At 38.8% G+C, this 17039-nt stretch overlaps 2 protein-coding genes across 8 annotated transcripts in view; one reads left to right on the forward strand and one right to left on the reverse strand.

Moving 5' to 3' along the window:
- Positions 1–17039, forward strand: part of LOC143895158 (lachesin) — a 277423-nt gene that overhangs the window by 202685 nt on the left and 57699 nt on the right. For all 7 annotated transcript variants that reach the window (XM_077402333.1, XM_077402181.1, XM_077402257.1 and 4 more), the window contains 2 exons: positions 2814–3021; positions 3383–3544. In XM_077402333.1, coding sequence (XP_077258459.1) covers positions 2814–3021; positions 3383–3544 — 370 coding nt within the window. The remainder of the gene's footprint in view (positions 1–2813; positions 3022–3382; positions 3545–17039) is intronic.
- Positions 13460–17039, reverse strand: part of LOC143895466 (uncharacterized) — a 73816-nt gene continuing 70236 nt past the window's right edge. The window contains exon 3 of the mRNA XM_077402614.1: positions 13460–13832. Within this exon, the coding sequence (XP_077258740.1) occupies positions 13488–13832 (345 nt within the window). The 3' untranslated portion in view covers positions 13460–13487. The remainder of the gene's footprint in view (positions 13833–17039) is intronic.

Here is a 17039-nt window from a genome sequence, read left to right on the forward strand (position 1 = left end):
GAAAACTGTTACCGTCGTCCTGGCAGTAGTGATCTCGTATTGTTCACCTTGAGGCTTTCGTGGTGGGGTCGCATTGTTCCTTTTCTTTTTCGCGAATGCGGTATAGGGAAACCTGCCGAAAACTGTGGCAACCGCATGTTCGCGCTGCGGATTTCAGAATTACACGCAAGTTGAAGCGGAATCTGTTGAGTTCGGAGATCCTCAGGAACCAGCAAATCCTGTTGGCAGACAAGAGCTTCCAGAGATCCGCCACCATCCATCTTCTGAGCTCTTCGTTAGGAGAGCCGTCAGTGGCGTCTGACTGTTTAAAGAACTTGCACGGGATGTACTGTGATTTCCCGTACTTGAAACTTTTGCTTACCCGGGTGCCGACGAAAAGGAAAAGCGGTACATAGGCGAACAATTCTAGACGAAGTTGTTGCCGAGTTCCAAGGTGAAATACCTGAGGGGAAAAGAATTCGAAGTAGGATAAAACGTTGGGAAACAGCAACTCCTAAATGTAAATGTTTTGTCAGATCAGATTTAGATTCGCGATAAGTCGATTAAGCATAATTTGATAAAACGTGTATAACAAAATCGCATCTCACGACGACTGCAGCTGCAGCGACAACTGCGGCAATAACTATATGACAATAATGCTCTCTGTTATAGAGCATTTATAACGATAAGTAGCTGTTGTGAAATTTTTTTTCTCTGTAATTGTTTAATTATAATTTGTCAGATATGTATATATCATGCTTGGATTTGGGATATCTTTTAAAAGTTTATTTAATTTAAAAATTGTTAAAATGTTTCTCATTCGATATATAAAGATATAAAGATATGCATCCCAGAAAACATGAGACATATATCAAAATATTGTTACAATATGTTTTATAAACAATAATGCTACGAATAAAAGTCGAATTTTTTTGCATGGATTGAAGGAGAAGAAAGGATAGAAACGATGCAATTTACCCTGTCCAAACGGACTGTTTCTGGCTTAATTTGAGGAAGTATATATACGCCCGGAAAAAGAGGCGAGGAAAAAGCGGAAGAAGCGCCATTTCCGTGGATCCAGATGTTGCCAAGCAGCAATAACGAATCTACAAGGAAGCGAGATTTAGCGAGTAAATCATTGTGCAAAATCGTGAACATTGCAACACGTTTAATAAACATTAAAATCCTTTAATTTTCAATTTTAGATATATTTTTTATTTGAACTTCTATCGATTATTTATTTTAGGCGATATGGCGAAAGCTGGATACTTGCTTAATAAAATCAACAAAAGTAATATGATCAACATAACAATATTAATTATAACTGAATTACAGCGAAGCTTTGCAATACAACGACGAGCACACAAACAATAAGATAATTAGTCATTATTTTTATTATTTTTAACATCCCTTTGGAAATATTTTAATTATGAAGTATTCGAGAACTCGTGGATTCTTATGTCATTCTCTTAGCGAAAACGTGCTTTACAACGTCTCGCAGGAAGAAAAATGCGATAATAGGAACCGAGTCGGACGGAATTCGTTGCTGTTTTTGTTCTAGTTATGAAAAAGTATACTTAAAAAGGAGCTAAGAGAAAAAAAAGAATGAGGAACGGTGTGCGCCGTTGCGCTACCGCGGGCGTTGCCTCGAACTCGTGGCAAGAGAAAACGAGAAGAAAAGTTTGAAGAAACGTCCCGGAAGTCCTTGAAAGTGCACAAGCTTTGTCGCGGAATGAGCTTAGTTAGACGCGAGTTATACCTCAGTGGAGCGTAAAATATACTGGCGTAATAATCTTCATTCCTGACGGTCGCGCGTATAGCATCGCGCCGCGCAATCTTTTCTTTCTCCTCTCGCCTTTCGATCTCAGTGATATCGCTATTCGTGATGCCCTTCGATCAACGCTCGTGCTGCTGTCGCGACGAGGTCAGGATCGCGAGACAAGTTTAACACCGATCGTAAAACTCGCGCCGCGCAGATTTGCCGGGGCGGTATTCGGGGATATTCGTGGTTCTTGAGACGTAGAGAGAGAAAATTTTTCGCTGACGCGGGACGCTTAGCTGCGGACTTTCAGAGACGGCGTGACTTCGCGACGTGCTAATATGGAAATATTCAATGCAGGAACTAGGTGCGATAAACGGACGGCTGCTTCCTCCTGGCTTTATGAACTCGTGTCTGAGGGAGGTGTATTAAGCGGGCACCGTTGAAATTTTCAACGTGATGGTTGGTCAACTTTGCTGGTCAACGTTAGATCTTAGATTAAATTTGAATTTGTATATGTATACGTTTATATCACTAGCGAGAGTATATTATAAAGTTTCAGATTATTTTAATTTTTATTGCACATTATAATGGGATAAATGGAACGGAAATACTTCATACCAACATTATACGTAAACAGGAGAGAATGTACGCTTTTATAAATGTACGCTGTAATGCAATAATTTATGACAATAAATTTTAACTGGAGAACGCATGAGTACTTTCTCTTTCTAGTGCTTATCATTATCAAATCTCATGCGATCTACAATTACTTTATATCACTTAATTACTTTTGTTGTTTATGAAATAGTAATACCAAACTTGGTAACGCAAGTGAGAGAGATAGAGATAGAGAAAAGAGAGAGAGAGAGAGAGAGAGAGAGAGAAAGGGGAAAATATTAACTAAATATAACATATAAGAAACGTTAGGAAAATGTTAATTATAAATGAGGAGCGTTATTTTATTTATAAGAAATATATACTTTTTATTTAGAAATACATTATAATTCTGGCATAATGTACATTTGTTATTTAACAACATATCTTTAAATATTTGTTTTTCTCTTGTTTTCAGGTGGCGTGGATCCATGTCGGTCGTCAAATGTTGCTCACTATTCACAAGCATGTGGTCGTGAAAGTACCCAGGTTTTCCGTGTCGCATGACAATCAGAAAACCTGGCTGCTTCATATTAATAGTGTGCAACAGGATGATCGGGGATATTATATGTGCCAAGTAAATACCAATCCAATGATAAGCCAAGTGGGTTTTCTTCAAGTCGTTGGTAAATATCATTTTATTAATAACTTAATTCAATTAATTTATAAATAACTTGTTCTAAATAATTTACATACAAAATGTACATTTCCTAATAATAATAAATTGCAATGTGATGTGTAATATGAAGAAAATAAGCAATGGCATAAAAGTTTATAATGACGCAAAATTTATGTTGGTAACTAAATATTTATTTTAATGTAAAATAATTTTATTCTATTTAATTGTCGCGATGCATTTGAAAAGTATTTTCACGTTACATTATCCGAGATAAATTTTGCATTAAAAGGAGTATTTAACGCGAACGTTAATCACACAACGTTACGGGTTAAACTTTGAATAAAAAAGCTCTTTTATATGTCTTCCAGTGCCACCGAATATATTGGATTCCCTTTCTACGGAGAGCACTGTGGCAGTTCGAGAACATCAGAACATTACTCTCACATGCAAGGCCGATGGATATCCGCCGCCAAAATTAATGTGGAAGCGAGAAGATGGTCAAGTAATAAGCATCAACAAACATCACAAAGGTACGTCGTTATATTAAATTATTTTCTATGCTGCTGTAACGCGAGTGATTATTCTCGATTCATATTGCACGTGAAATATCGAAAATCTATCTTCCACACGGTTTTCGTGATGTTTTGTATCCATTTCAGTCAATTTAACTCGAAGAAGCGATATTCGTTAGTTCACTCGAGATGAAAAAGTTATAAGTTGCAAACGTACGCGATTTTACACAAATAATTTCGGTTTATATTAGTAGCTTTATTAGGGTCGTGTTTATTTATTTATTGGATAGTTTTACATTTTATATTAAAATAGATCAATTTAAATCATTTTTCAAAATTGTAAAATAATACCGTGTCTATTTTTGAGTATAAATATCTACAGGAGTTTTTATAATATTTTATGCTATTATTTTTTTATTAGTCTTTTTATTTGACATGTATTTCTATCGCGCATTTTGCAGTATATATATTATATCATACATTTTTTTAACACTTGATTATTTAATTATGTTTTGCACCGAATTACATATTTTGTTTCGAGCGTTTAGAGAATTTTCTTTGTTCGTTTATGTACGAACTTAAAAACGATTCTACGAGTTTCTCCCTGACGATGTCTCGGGATCCCTTGTCTATACGCGAGTCGAAACTTTCAAGTACTTTTACAAGAGGAAACGGGCGTATTTGTAATGCAGCTGAAGTTCAATACGGAAAGTAATTTTTGGTACAGAGGATGTTCTTCTTTCGTACGTTTTTCTTCGGGTCCCACGAGTCTTGGCATCGCGACTTACTCGCTCAAGCAGCAGATCGACGGACGTTTGCTGAATCGAAGTAAAGAAATTCGAAGTAAATTTTCATCAATTACGAACGTAGAGATACCTGCTTGCACGCAGGCAGTCCAGTTCGAGGTGCGTTAGAAAATGCGAAATAAAAAGCCGCATCTTATCGGTTGAGCAATTTCGTGTTTCCTTCGGATTTCTCCGATAATCCGATTTACGAGGAGTTTCACCACACTTAGTCCGATCGCACCTCCGCAACGACATATACGTATGCAGATAGGTTTTGCGAGGAAAATGTACGGGCAAATATTTAATTGTTCGACAAAAACAATTAAATTATTTAATCGTGCGCATTACAAATCTCCGCGAAACGGATAAAATGCACCATGCTTAATACATAAAACATCAATCCTGCCGTGCATTTATTTATTAATTCTCAAATGAATCAGTCATTTGAGAATTAATGAACAAATGCGCGGTAAAATCTTTAACGCAGATAGTCTGAAAGTGATTATATTGTCACCGCCGAGTGGCGTCGTGAATTTCTCCGTGTTTGCTCCGACTTCGCCCTAGATAGATTGAAATTCAGAACACTCAGACGGCAATATTTTTCATGTGACAGCCGCACGTGAATCAACCTAAGTTTTCATCAGACTTTCGATAATTATTTTCTTGCGTGTTATTGTTAACAACTTATGGCTTAAAGATTCTGCTTTCGTGATTAATGTCGCAAATAAGATCTTTATAGAAACTTGCAAAAAAGATGTTATCTGTTTCATCGGGTCGACTGTAAGTTCTTTATTGCGCTTCACCCCTAACGTTTATATCTTACTTTATGAATCTCAGCTTATCTCTGTTATACATTAATCCTGGATTCGGATGGATTAATATGATTTCTATTTAATATAAACATTACGGTATATTCAACCGGTTGAACATTGAAGAGTTCTACACAAATGTACGAAAAGATTTTTAGTACTCATAATCAAGTAATGCGTATTAATTAAAGGGCATATAAGCACTTACTATTGCATACACTTGTTCCGGAATATCACGAGATGATTTCTTCTTCCGCTCTCCGTAAGAAATTATAGACGACAGATAACTAATTAACGGAGCAAAAGAAGAAAGTTACGGCATCGTATTCAACATCAAGAGCAGTAAATCGTGGCAATGATAGCCCCGCGCGTTTATCTAATATCTTCATTGTGTCTCCACGCGTGTTACGCCGTTATCGTCTTTGCACATTGAGCGTTAAGCTTCAGGACAGAACAGGGCAAACTGCATACGCGCCATCGGAGAATGCCCAGAGGGTACGACGCTCATGGTAAAGCAATAAAGTGCGATAAACTGTGCAAGTTCCCCACCCACTCGCCGTCGTGCTATTAGCAATGCAATTATCGCCTGCTCTCTGGTAGTTGGGGCATCCGCGGGACGTCCTTTAGGTCTCTCTCTCTCTCTCTCTCTCTATATATATATATATGTAGGTCCAGAGGTATGTTCCGGGACTGTTTACGTTTTTTGAAATGTACAGTCCTGGAATATAACGCATATATATGTAATCAGATTTAAAAAACTGTCCCGAAAATTGCCGTAGGACATCAATTTTTTCCAGGACAGTCCTGTGGAAACTGCCAAATGTCCCGGAATATACCGATATCAAAAATAAAAGTCCCGGAACATACTTCCGGACCTATATATATATATATATATATATATATATATATAATCTCTATATATATATCTTTTCTTCATGCCTGGAATAGAATTACGTTATAGAATAGAGTTTCGCCATTTAATAATTCCATACATGATATTGTTCGATGTTCAATAATTCTGTGCTCGGTGCGTCGCGCTTTTTGTGTTAAACGTCAGTTCTCCGGTCCGCAGTTTTTTTTAATCCAGATTGATTGAATTAAATTTCGCGATTTTTTATTCTCCGTTCTGTCGCGCTATTTCGATGAGCGAGAGGTGCGAGAGTGACAGACGTCGTAATTGACCGATGATGCGCTTTTCGAAATGACCCTTCGCGCTGTACGGTGTTAAAACTTTTTTTTTTCGAAGGTACACTTGGCAATGTACTATCGATTTATTGATTAAACGCATTACGTTTCTCCTCTCGCGAGAAACGTGCCAACGTGAAATCTTTAATGGGCCGCAACCACCGCGAGTTATTGCGGCCGAGTAAACTCTGCAGGTTTGCTCCATCTGCAGCGTGATTAGTAATACAATTATCTGCTTTCGCGGTTCCTTTCGTCGACACGGTGCGCTCTCGGCGTCTATTTCGCGCAAGTAATTCGCACAAGTAGGCGACAATTCTATAATGTAACTTGTTACCGTAAGTATACTTCGAGGGGCGCGCCGTTATTGAATCCGCACGTTCGGACTCATAATTGTTAAAGCGCGCTATGCGCGCGCCATGCCAAAATCCTCTGGTGGGCACGTGGCCGCAAGTTAAAGTCACGGGATACGATAAACTGGGTAACGCAATTGCCGCGTCGCACAATTCTATCTACCAATCTGCGACGCGATCCCGCATCTCATCGAGTTATACACTCGCATAAATATTTGGTCGAACGTACAAGGGACATTGCGGCATATTATTCGCCCGTACGTACTTGCACTGAAATTGTCTCGTGAAATCGTTACGCGGATTAACTTAATTGGTTTGAGAGCTGTCAGTCATAAATTTAAATTCGGTACGCCACGAGTAACGTTAAAAATAAATCAGTCGAATTGAACTTCGAATTGCAAGTAATATACTGTAAATATATATGAAGTATTATGTACGCGTATCGCACGGATTATCATAGTTCCGCGCCCGTATATTTTATACTCTCCGATATAAAACCATCCCATTTCATTTAACGTTTAATCGCGAAATATTTGCCGCAACTTATTGCAGATGCCAGATAATCATGATAATCTCTTGTTCTCGCGTATGTTTCTCGTATTCAATATAAATAAAATTCATAACAGCTGTTATAACCTCCTAAACTGTTAATAGTCTAACATTACCTTTTCTACAGAAGCTTCTGATACTGTTGCGATATTACGTTAATAATATCTGATTTTCTAATAAAAAAATTTCCTGATAACATTCTAGTATGAAAAATCAAACTTTTAAGAAGCTTCTTTTGGGGACACACCTAGAAATCCATTAAGGTGATGTATTTAGTGGCCATGCGAGCGACGCATCGTGGAGAACAATCACGGGGGGAACAAGCTAGGATACCGCAGAGAAAACACAAGAGGTACATCGATGCAAACAGCGGATTAGCCAGGGGGATTTATATAACGAGGAAAGCTATCTCCGTAAAGCTCGGGCGGAAGGCTTTTTGCTCTCGACCCCGGCGCTTCTTAAATATTGTAGAGATTAATCAACTCTCTCACAGCCCTTCGCGGAGTAGGACCCGAAGCAGCGAGCAGCTCCTGCCCCGAGCTGCGAGGAGAGAACGTCCGTCAGCGAGGCGGACAGCCGGGTCCGTAGTAGGCGAGCGCTGGAGGGGGTGGAAGACGCGCCTGCAGGCGGGTGTAAGAGCAGTCGCTTGAAAATTATGCGCATACACGGCACATCTATGAAATATGCACTGGTTACTAAAGATACGCGACGGTCTCCTTCGGCGTGATTCCGACACGGATCCCTCGTTGTTGCTGCTGCTGCTGCTGCTGCTGCTGCTGGTATAATGCCGCTGATGTTACCGCTGCGGGAGAACGCGTTTGTGGAGAGGCTTAGAGACACTGAAGCAGCAAAATTTCACGCGGTTAATTTCTTAGGGGAATTTTGTCTCGTTTAGCGCTCGTTAAAATATGCAGACATTATTAGAAGTGTTTGCGAAGCGAGTTCTATCGATTATGCAATAAATTTATAAAGAGTAAACTTTCTCTATAAAAGGTAAGTCTTCATGAGATTATATATTTATGATAAATCTATGTTACATATAATATACTAATCTGCATTAGAGACTTAACAAATAAAGAAAATGTTTGCGCACATACTTTATCTCTTTTTCTCATGTGAAGCGATCTATATTGAAGCGAATTTCACGTAATTACTTGGAACTGGTAACAATTAGTCAATGCCACCTATACACGCAATTATGTAGTTATTACGAAAATTTCAGGAAAGATATTTTCGACGTGACTGAAGTAATCTAATACTTAATCAATCGTGAGTTATCGCGAATTAAATTTGTCGAGCGCGAGTTTAAACTTCTTATATGTCACCGACGTTCGCGAATGTCACACGTTAATAACGTATGTGCTCTCTCATGTATACTTCTGCATCGTTATAAATTCTTCGCGGTATTCATTTTTAACAACGCAACGAAGTTTACGGTAATTAAACGCCGCGCTTCGTCCTAGCTTTGTGCTCAAAATCCCGTCGCATCCCCGACCTATGTGAATTTTCTTCTGAAAAACAACGATAGACTGTTATACCCTTAATACCCCAGCGGTATAATAGGTTAAATACAGATATAATTCAGGCGAATCAGAAGGATTGCGAGCTAAGAGCGTATACTCTATACGTTCTTTGTATCCGTGTATATTGCGCCGCAATGCACCATAGAATAGCCACGACGGCTCCGCACCAGTCATGATTATAAATTGCTCGGAACAGCTTTCGAGCTATTCATTTTACCTTGTCAGCAATTAGCCTCCGCGTAATTCGAATGATTTTGATGAGATAGCATGAGATACCTTCGCAAAGCGAAATGAGGAACCAACCAAGGGATAACGTTATTAAATGGCAAACAATTAAGTCACAAAGAAAAATTACATTTAACTTTGATAAAAATAAAATGTATCTAATATATGCATTTAATGTGAAAGTTATTTAAAGATATTTCACTTGCCATTTTATCTTTGTGAGATAATATTAACTTCGCGTGCTTAGAATAAATGGGGCTAATAATTTAGGAGATATAATCCCTGTAATAAATTTTATGCATCTACAGATAGGAGAATGCTACGTGCATTCCAATGAGATATAAATGCATATGCATCACCACACGTTCATAGTATTAATATTTCTCCGAAAAAAAAAAATTATACAGGATTATACACTACGAACGTTTCCAATTTTTCTCTATTATATTTTTGCCGATCTCCTCTACAAATATAAACAGACAAATCACAGTCTCGCATTATGTGGAGCATCGTTCGATTATGGTACCCGAGCAATTAACGCACTGTGACAGCCACACGTGTTGCGTAACATGGAATCTTCCGGCGACACAATGCGCCGTCTGATCCGTCAACAAATAACAGGGTGAACAGCACGGGAGAGAGAATCTCGAGATGTCACGATCAGAAACGACAATCTAGCAGTCTAGCTCGTCCGTTGCGACGTCGTGCTGCGCGCCGAGATCGAGTTATCGGACTTCGTATCCACTTTCAGGGACGCATCGGTAACTTTTAACGAGCGCCCAAGTTCGGTCGCGCACACATTTCGACGACAACGACGCGTCTCACGTGCTGCTTTACGTCGTATCTACACGCATACGTACACGGTGTAACTCGCGTTTGAATTCGTAACGTTTAACGCCATCGATATTGCCGCTGATAATAATTTAGACCCTCTTCTATGTTTAACGTTAAAATTCTTTACCGCACGAGAATAATTAGGGACAATTATTTGTAAAAAATAACGCGATATATTGACTATGTACGAGAGATAATTGAGAAAAGTCCCTGTGACGCAACATTCTGGAATCTGAGAAGATAGTTGATATATTTATTCGTCTCATTAGTCGCGCGTCCGTGACTATACTTCTCTCCTGATAGAAAATAATAAGGTCCTTAATTAGCAAAACTTCTGACTCTTAAATCATAAAATATTAATGTTAAAACGTGCTTATTAAGCAAGACACCTCGTATATTTTTGCACGTATACATTTGTTCATTAACATTAGATATATGTATACACTGTTAAAGGTTAGAGGATGAAATTTAAACAATACCATGAGTTAGATTTGTTATTTTTAACTACCATGTGCGTCAAAATTTATTGGTTTGAAACAAAATAGGATTATTTTAACTCCATTGGTTTAGTCAAATTAACATTGTTTTAGTTAAATTAACTACATATTGAGTAGGAGCAGTGGCGACCTATGGAATAGTTAAAAATTACTCAAAATTGAGTTCAATTTAACCCTGTGAATTTAACAGTGTACGTGTATTTATCTGGCGTTTTTATGCGCATGTATGTACATACTTTGTTGCTTCGTTTTCAAACGTGTACTCATATGCGCGTGTAGTGCACGTGAAGTTACATTAGGTATATGAGGGTGCTCGTTACGCGTACTAGACAATGTGATTTCCACGTTGTCGAGTCATGCCAAAGTGTCAGTCGCAGTAAGAGACAAGACAAGCTACATCGGCACTTTGTCCAGCTCGAGGCAAAACCAAAGTTTCCTGCTGTACCCAGGGTATCGACGTGGAGAGGAGACTCCCTAATGGGATTGTTAAGGATAAATTGAATCCGGAATTTCAAGAAAGTACGTGATTGACAGTTCGATGCCGACATACTCTGATTCTATTCTTCTGCCCTAGTTTGCGATTGCATGTATGTAAAAAGCAATTAGTAACTTATTAGGAATCGCGATTTAAAATTCTTACGACACAAATAACTGACATTTAATACATTTGACGTTGATGCGTTCTGACGTCTTTAAAAGACGTCTACTGCAAAATGCATTGAGCAACCACTTTAATATACTTTCACATTGCCATATTTTGAGATAAATATTTTTTTTCTAAAATCCATCTGTATTATTTTTTAGTATTAGAGAATAATAAACGAACAAGCTTATTCGACTCGCTTTTTGTAGAATTTGTAAAATCTGTTTATTTATTTTGCCGAAATTTTTATAGAATATAGAACTTGATATTTATATAAATATATATATATAAGGGGTGGACATCTCACTGGGCAAGTTTAGTTACAAATATTTAATATTCGAAATGTTCAAAATTCCAAAATGTAGTATAACTTTTTCTCTAGACGCTCCGTTCGTGTACTCTTTAATTTTGCGACTCGTCTCTTCTTGCTGCTTTTCTTTTGTCTCTGACATTCGAGGCTAGCAGCGACGCATTCAGTTGTAAGTGAAATGGCGCGAAAAAAGGTCCAACGAGATGCCTTAGGCTGCGTTCGGAAACGTCGCCCGAGTGCACACGAGTATACTCCCTTCTCTTTCTATCTCAGCGAGTTAGAAGGAGAAGAAAGTATACCCGGGTGACGTTTCCGAACGCAGCCCTACAAACATAAGTCAAGGATTAACCTCTGCCACTGTATAAATATCAAGATATAGCATCGACCGAAAGTGTGTAAATATTAATCAAAAGGAGAAATATCACTTTGACATGTAACTTCATTTATATCACACGCCTTTCAAACGTCTTTTCAACTTGTAATTGAAAGTCGGAATATGAGTGGGACGTTTCAATTAGCGGAAATTGCATCGGTGAAAAGAAAACCACGAACACGAAGATGGAAAGTAGAGTCGGCTAAAATGTCCTGTTAGCAAGATTGCGCTTCTTTATTCACTTTCTTTTTGAACCCACCCTCGTGCGGTCATTCAACCGTCGTTACCTCGAAACCTAATAAGCAAACAGAATCAGCCCGCTTACAGTACGTGGATTAAGCCATTTCGGATGCAACGTACTATGTAAATGACCGAGGGAACTTTCAGCGTAATCGCGCTTCTTCGACTACGGTAATCCCAACTTTTTGCATGCACATTCTCGTCAGATCGCTCTTCGAGATCGCGTGCATGGACTGCCGTCTCTATCGACAGTATCGAGGCATTTGAGGCGAGTTCTCTCTCTTTTTCTCTCTCTTTTTCTCTCTCTCTCTTTCTTTCTCTCTCTCTCTCTCTCTCTCTCTCTCTCTCTCTCTCTCTCTCTCTCTCGCGTGTGTGCGCTCAGCGATATCCAAGGAAGTCGAGGAAACACGCTGTCCCTTGGGGGATCGTGCTTTTTGTCGCGCGGAATGCAATTCAAACGTACTTCCTGTTTACAAGGCACTCGGATGCACGAAGAAGAGCCGGCGCAACGTTCCCCGGCTTTGCACGCTCCGTCGGCGTAATTCAATTAATTTCGTGAAATAGCGGTCTAGCAGTTCCTACCCGACGGCTTCCACTCGGAAGCATAGCTTCCTGCGTTATTCACGATGTGCGCTGGAACTGCTGAACTGATAGGCAGAACCGTACGGCTTCGGCTGAGCTCCAAATTCCTACAATCGGGATCGTTCAACCCCCAAATGTGCCAGATGGACGAGTCTGTTCGAGGATGTTTACTTACTTCAAGCGTGACGATGAATTCGGTTACAGTTGTATTTTCGTATCAAAATCGAAGAACGAGAAGAGGAACGTGTTAATGTTCCGATATTCCGTAATCACAAATATTCTGTGACCGCAAACCGAAATGAGTCTATCGCGCTGCCGAAAGTATGTCAATGGAATTTTTACAAGTCAATAGAAATTATAACAAAAATTATTAAACTCTAAAAACGTAACTAATCAAGAATCAATTTAAAAAAGGCCATTTAAAGTTCAGGCTGGAGGGGATTTTGATAACCTAATAATAATAATATTCTGTGAAATATGTGGATTTATTGTTCCAACAAAGAAAGGTCGACAAAAAATCGGCGCGCAATTTACTGAGTTTGGAGAAAACATACAAATTTCACAATATATTATTATTAGGCTAAAAGATTCAACCCGGACCTTAAATGGCAATTTTTCTAATTGATTGTGTCCTGTTTCGCTTATTATTGTAACTAATTAACTTTAATAAAATTAAATAATTGTATAACAAATAATAAAAAACAGACAATTATGATACATTTAATTAAAATTTGGTAATTGGACAGCGCGCCATAAATATTCAGCCGAAAAAAATATTTATGTACAGCTGTAAATAAATGGTGGTATATTGAAATTTAATAATTAAATTAAATTAATAAATAATTAAATTAATGTGAATTAAATGACAGAATTGGTTACGAGAATCAAATACGTGATGTAAAATTTTCGCCTTTATGATGCACGAATACCTTCATGAAACTGAACAAGAACAAAATAATAATGTTACCATCAAAAAATTACTAATATTACGTTGTGTTTTTATTATTCAGTATTTTTATTATCTGGTCTCTTTAACAGTTAGAATCCGGGATGAAACTACTCAATTGTGACATTGTGATCGTGAAATGTCATCGGCTGGTGAATGCGCATCCTGCTAGCGCTCTCCCGGAGAGACATTTCGATCTGAAGGCCGAAACCGCAGCGGCTTCCTGACCGTAACACGGCGGTTTGTCCTCGCGCACGTTTCTCACGGGTTAATGTCGACGCCATCTGGGACACGTTGACATCCGGACGGCGACATCCTCCCCCAGGAGGTAGCGTCGGCGCTACGTGGACCAGTTTTAATTCATCGAGTTTTACGGTGAAATTTGGTCCTTCAGGAATTTCCAGCGTGTCCCCGGCTTGATTATTGAATGGAGTCACGTGCGGAAATAGCGCTTCCTAGAAAGAGAATATTAGTAGTGGAGTGGTTTCAAATCAGTTTGCCTATAGTTCGCTGATTTATCGAGTTTCATGAGTTCGTCGGAAAACGATAGGACAAGCACGCGCTCTTTGATTATATAGCTTATTTATCGCCTCTTATTACGTTTTTGTCTTTAAAAGCTATAACAAACTTCTCGTGTAATTATTTTCGCAAATATGAGAAATAATGATTTGGCATATTGCGTGTGTTGTTCAACAATTTTATCAATAATTACACGAAATAAATGAATAAAACGAACGTGTCTTCTTGATAATTATTATAATATTTATTTGTGTACGGTTTCCGGGTACAACGTTACTAGTCACTAAACTCAGTAACAAGTCAAGTGATCAAGTGATTAGGTGATTGTTCACCTAAGTGACTTAATTAGGTGTGACTTAGTGAGTTAGGTTATTATAAAATTACCCAAAAACAAAATACACCTTTGCATTTCTGTAAATTGGCGGCGAAAGAACCGTAACCGATGAATTTCCAGATTTCAAACAGTCTAGTAGTCCGGCCAATTAACGTTTGGACAATGCTAGCTTCAATCTCGGCTTCAATAATAGCGGCACATACTCGTAGCTGCACTCGTAACAGAGTTGCCATTACGTGCAATTGCGTGATCCAGTTATAAAACAGTTAGTAGCACGTGTAGTCCGTTGTCCCAGACTGCGTTTGAGTCGTGCAAGGAGAGTCAATTGCCGGCAAGCCGGAAAATTAATCGCTCGGTTGCCACTTGGAACGGTTTATAACCGTGCTCGGGCTAATCGTACTATCCGTACTACTCCTAGGCTACATCCTGATGCCGACGGCCGGCTGTTGCACCAACCGATACATCGTCTTCCAGCCGGATCGATCCTTGTAATCGTCGAAATGTATTATGTCGGTTTACTGCTATCGAATGCCAAACAGAAACGCGGAAACCTATTCGCGTCGGGCAGCCGGACAATGTCGTGGAGAATGTTACCCCTTTCCGCCACTAAATTTGTTTTAAAAGACCCTTTGTTTAACAATTAAACTTATTTTTTTACAAATAACAATCAATGATATGAAATTTTATCGATTTTTTCCATGTTTGTCTAGATTATTTGTTATCTTGAATATATTCAGATACATATATATATATATATATATAGGGGTAGACATATCTGGGTGGCGCAATATGTATGTATACCCATATCATATGTACGTTATTTGTGTGATAAGATTACTTTTCGAATAAATATTGAAATGTTATCGTTGGTAAATACACGTTTTAGATATTTATGCGATATGGGCTCATCGGTACATTGAGGCTCGCAATGAAAATACGTGTGTATATATATATATATATATATAAAACAATATATTTGCAATTTCTGATTTTGTTTGTCCAAAGTATGAGATAAATAAATTTTATCGGCATATTTTCATATTATACAAATAGTCCATCGCCGTCGCGTTTTTTGTCTTCACATATTTTACTCGTGGCGTTCTCAAAGTGAAGAGTGATGATAAGGAGGATTTTAAATCATCCTGAAAGCATGCTGTCGTAAAGCATCGCGCTCTAGCACGCGTCAATTTGCAGTGTCGAGTAAAACCACACCGTCCTTTACCGTTTGCATTTCGGTGATGGATTGCAAACATTCGTGATAAGCAAACATGGTTTCCGTTAGCGTGATGCATTACAGACCGCTGACAAACGTCTGTGTGCATACAATTTCGTATAATTATAATTATATACAAATGTGTCGCACTTTATGAGCTCGATGTAAAGTTCAAGAAAAACGATTTACGATATTTTTTATAGCGTTAATTGCTCGATTTTATTTTACGATGCGATGTCGGATGACGTCAAAGAGATTATTAGTTAGTGCCAATTACTTTTGCGTCATGTTGTAATTAACTGCCTTTGTCTGCAATTAGTTGTTCAACATTTTGGATATTACAGAGGCGATATTTATTTGTTAACGCTTTTGCGCTAGGTCTATTCTTTACTAAGAAAGGGTCCGGTCACTTTTCTCATTTTATTTCTATAAAAATTATTCTGTAAAGTATAAAAATGATTACAATGTTATAAATGATAGTGTAAATGAGGAGACTAAGCAGTTATTCGAACTTGTACAAAATTGTATAATTAATAAAATTAAGTAGCGAGGATAGAAATTACATGTAGAAATTACATTGACTTCAAATTAGCAATTGCGTTCTATATCTTGAACCGAATAATTACAAATTAAACTACGCTCAGTTGTGCAACTTAAGTTATTTAATCTGTTTATTTTTAATATTGGCACTATAGATTCGTTTTCCTTGTCACTTTGGCTATTCAAAAGAATCCAATATTTACGCAGTTCTAATATTTGCACTTTAACAGGTAATATTTCCATTCAAAGTCCACACACATCAACGCAAATGTGCGTCGAGGAGTACGGCCTATTTTATAATCTCGGTATCCGGCGCAATTTTCTCGTCTGATTATTTCGTTACACACAGTTTCATCACGACCCGTCGTCTTCGTCTGGCCTGGCCACTTGAGAGCCTTTCATATCCCTTCTATCTGTACCTTTCACCCTCCGCAGAGTCCGCCTTCTCACCTTTTCCCGTGCCCATGTCTGTCGTCCCGCTCGCACCGCTCGCACCGTCGCGCCGCATCGCCGCACCGCATAGGATCGTAAAAGGCCGGAATTTCTGTTCAAACATCTGCAAAGCCGCGCTCCGGGGCATCTGAGCCCCTCTAAAGCTTCATACAAATTCATGACGGAGCACCGGGACCGCGCTCGCGCGCCCGCACTATCCTCCAAGTTTTCGGCAGGGTAGATAGGTACATATGCATGCACGTGCATACGTATCCAGAACTCCGGTATAGTTCGTAATATTATTTAATACCTTTTGCGTGCCCGCGCGTCATCGCTGGTATAGTGACGTGGTAAAATTTCACGGATTAGTTTCGTCGTTTTATTAATACGTGCGTCATATCGTCGTTTCCCGCGCGACCGCTTTCGGTATTTCGCGCTGCACCGCGGCCAAGAGAAACGTTAGTTGGCCGCGGTCGATGGTTGAGCGTCAAGGGGCGAACTGCGCGCGGAATGGAAAGATGTTGAATAAAGATAAATCGCGATGAATGGACATGTTAAGGCTGACTTATGGGCCGATTACCGAAGAGAATGCAAATGTGGATAAATGCAACTTGCAAGTGTAAT

The sequence above is a fragment of the Temnothorax americanus genome, unplaced genomic scaffold (assembly GCF_048541705.1).
Source record: "Temnothorax americanus isolate GAGA-0224 unplaced genomic scaffold, ASM4854170v1 Scaffold1, whole genome shotgun sequence".
Lineage (NCBI taxonomy): Eukaryota > Metazoa > Arthropoda > Insecta > Hymenoptera > Formicidae > Temnothorax > Temnothorax americanus.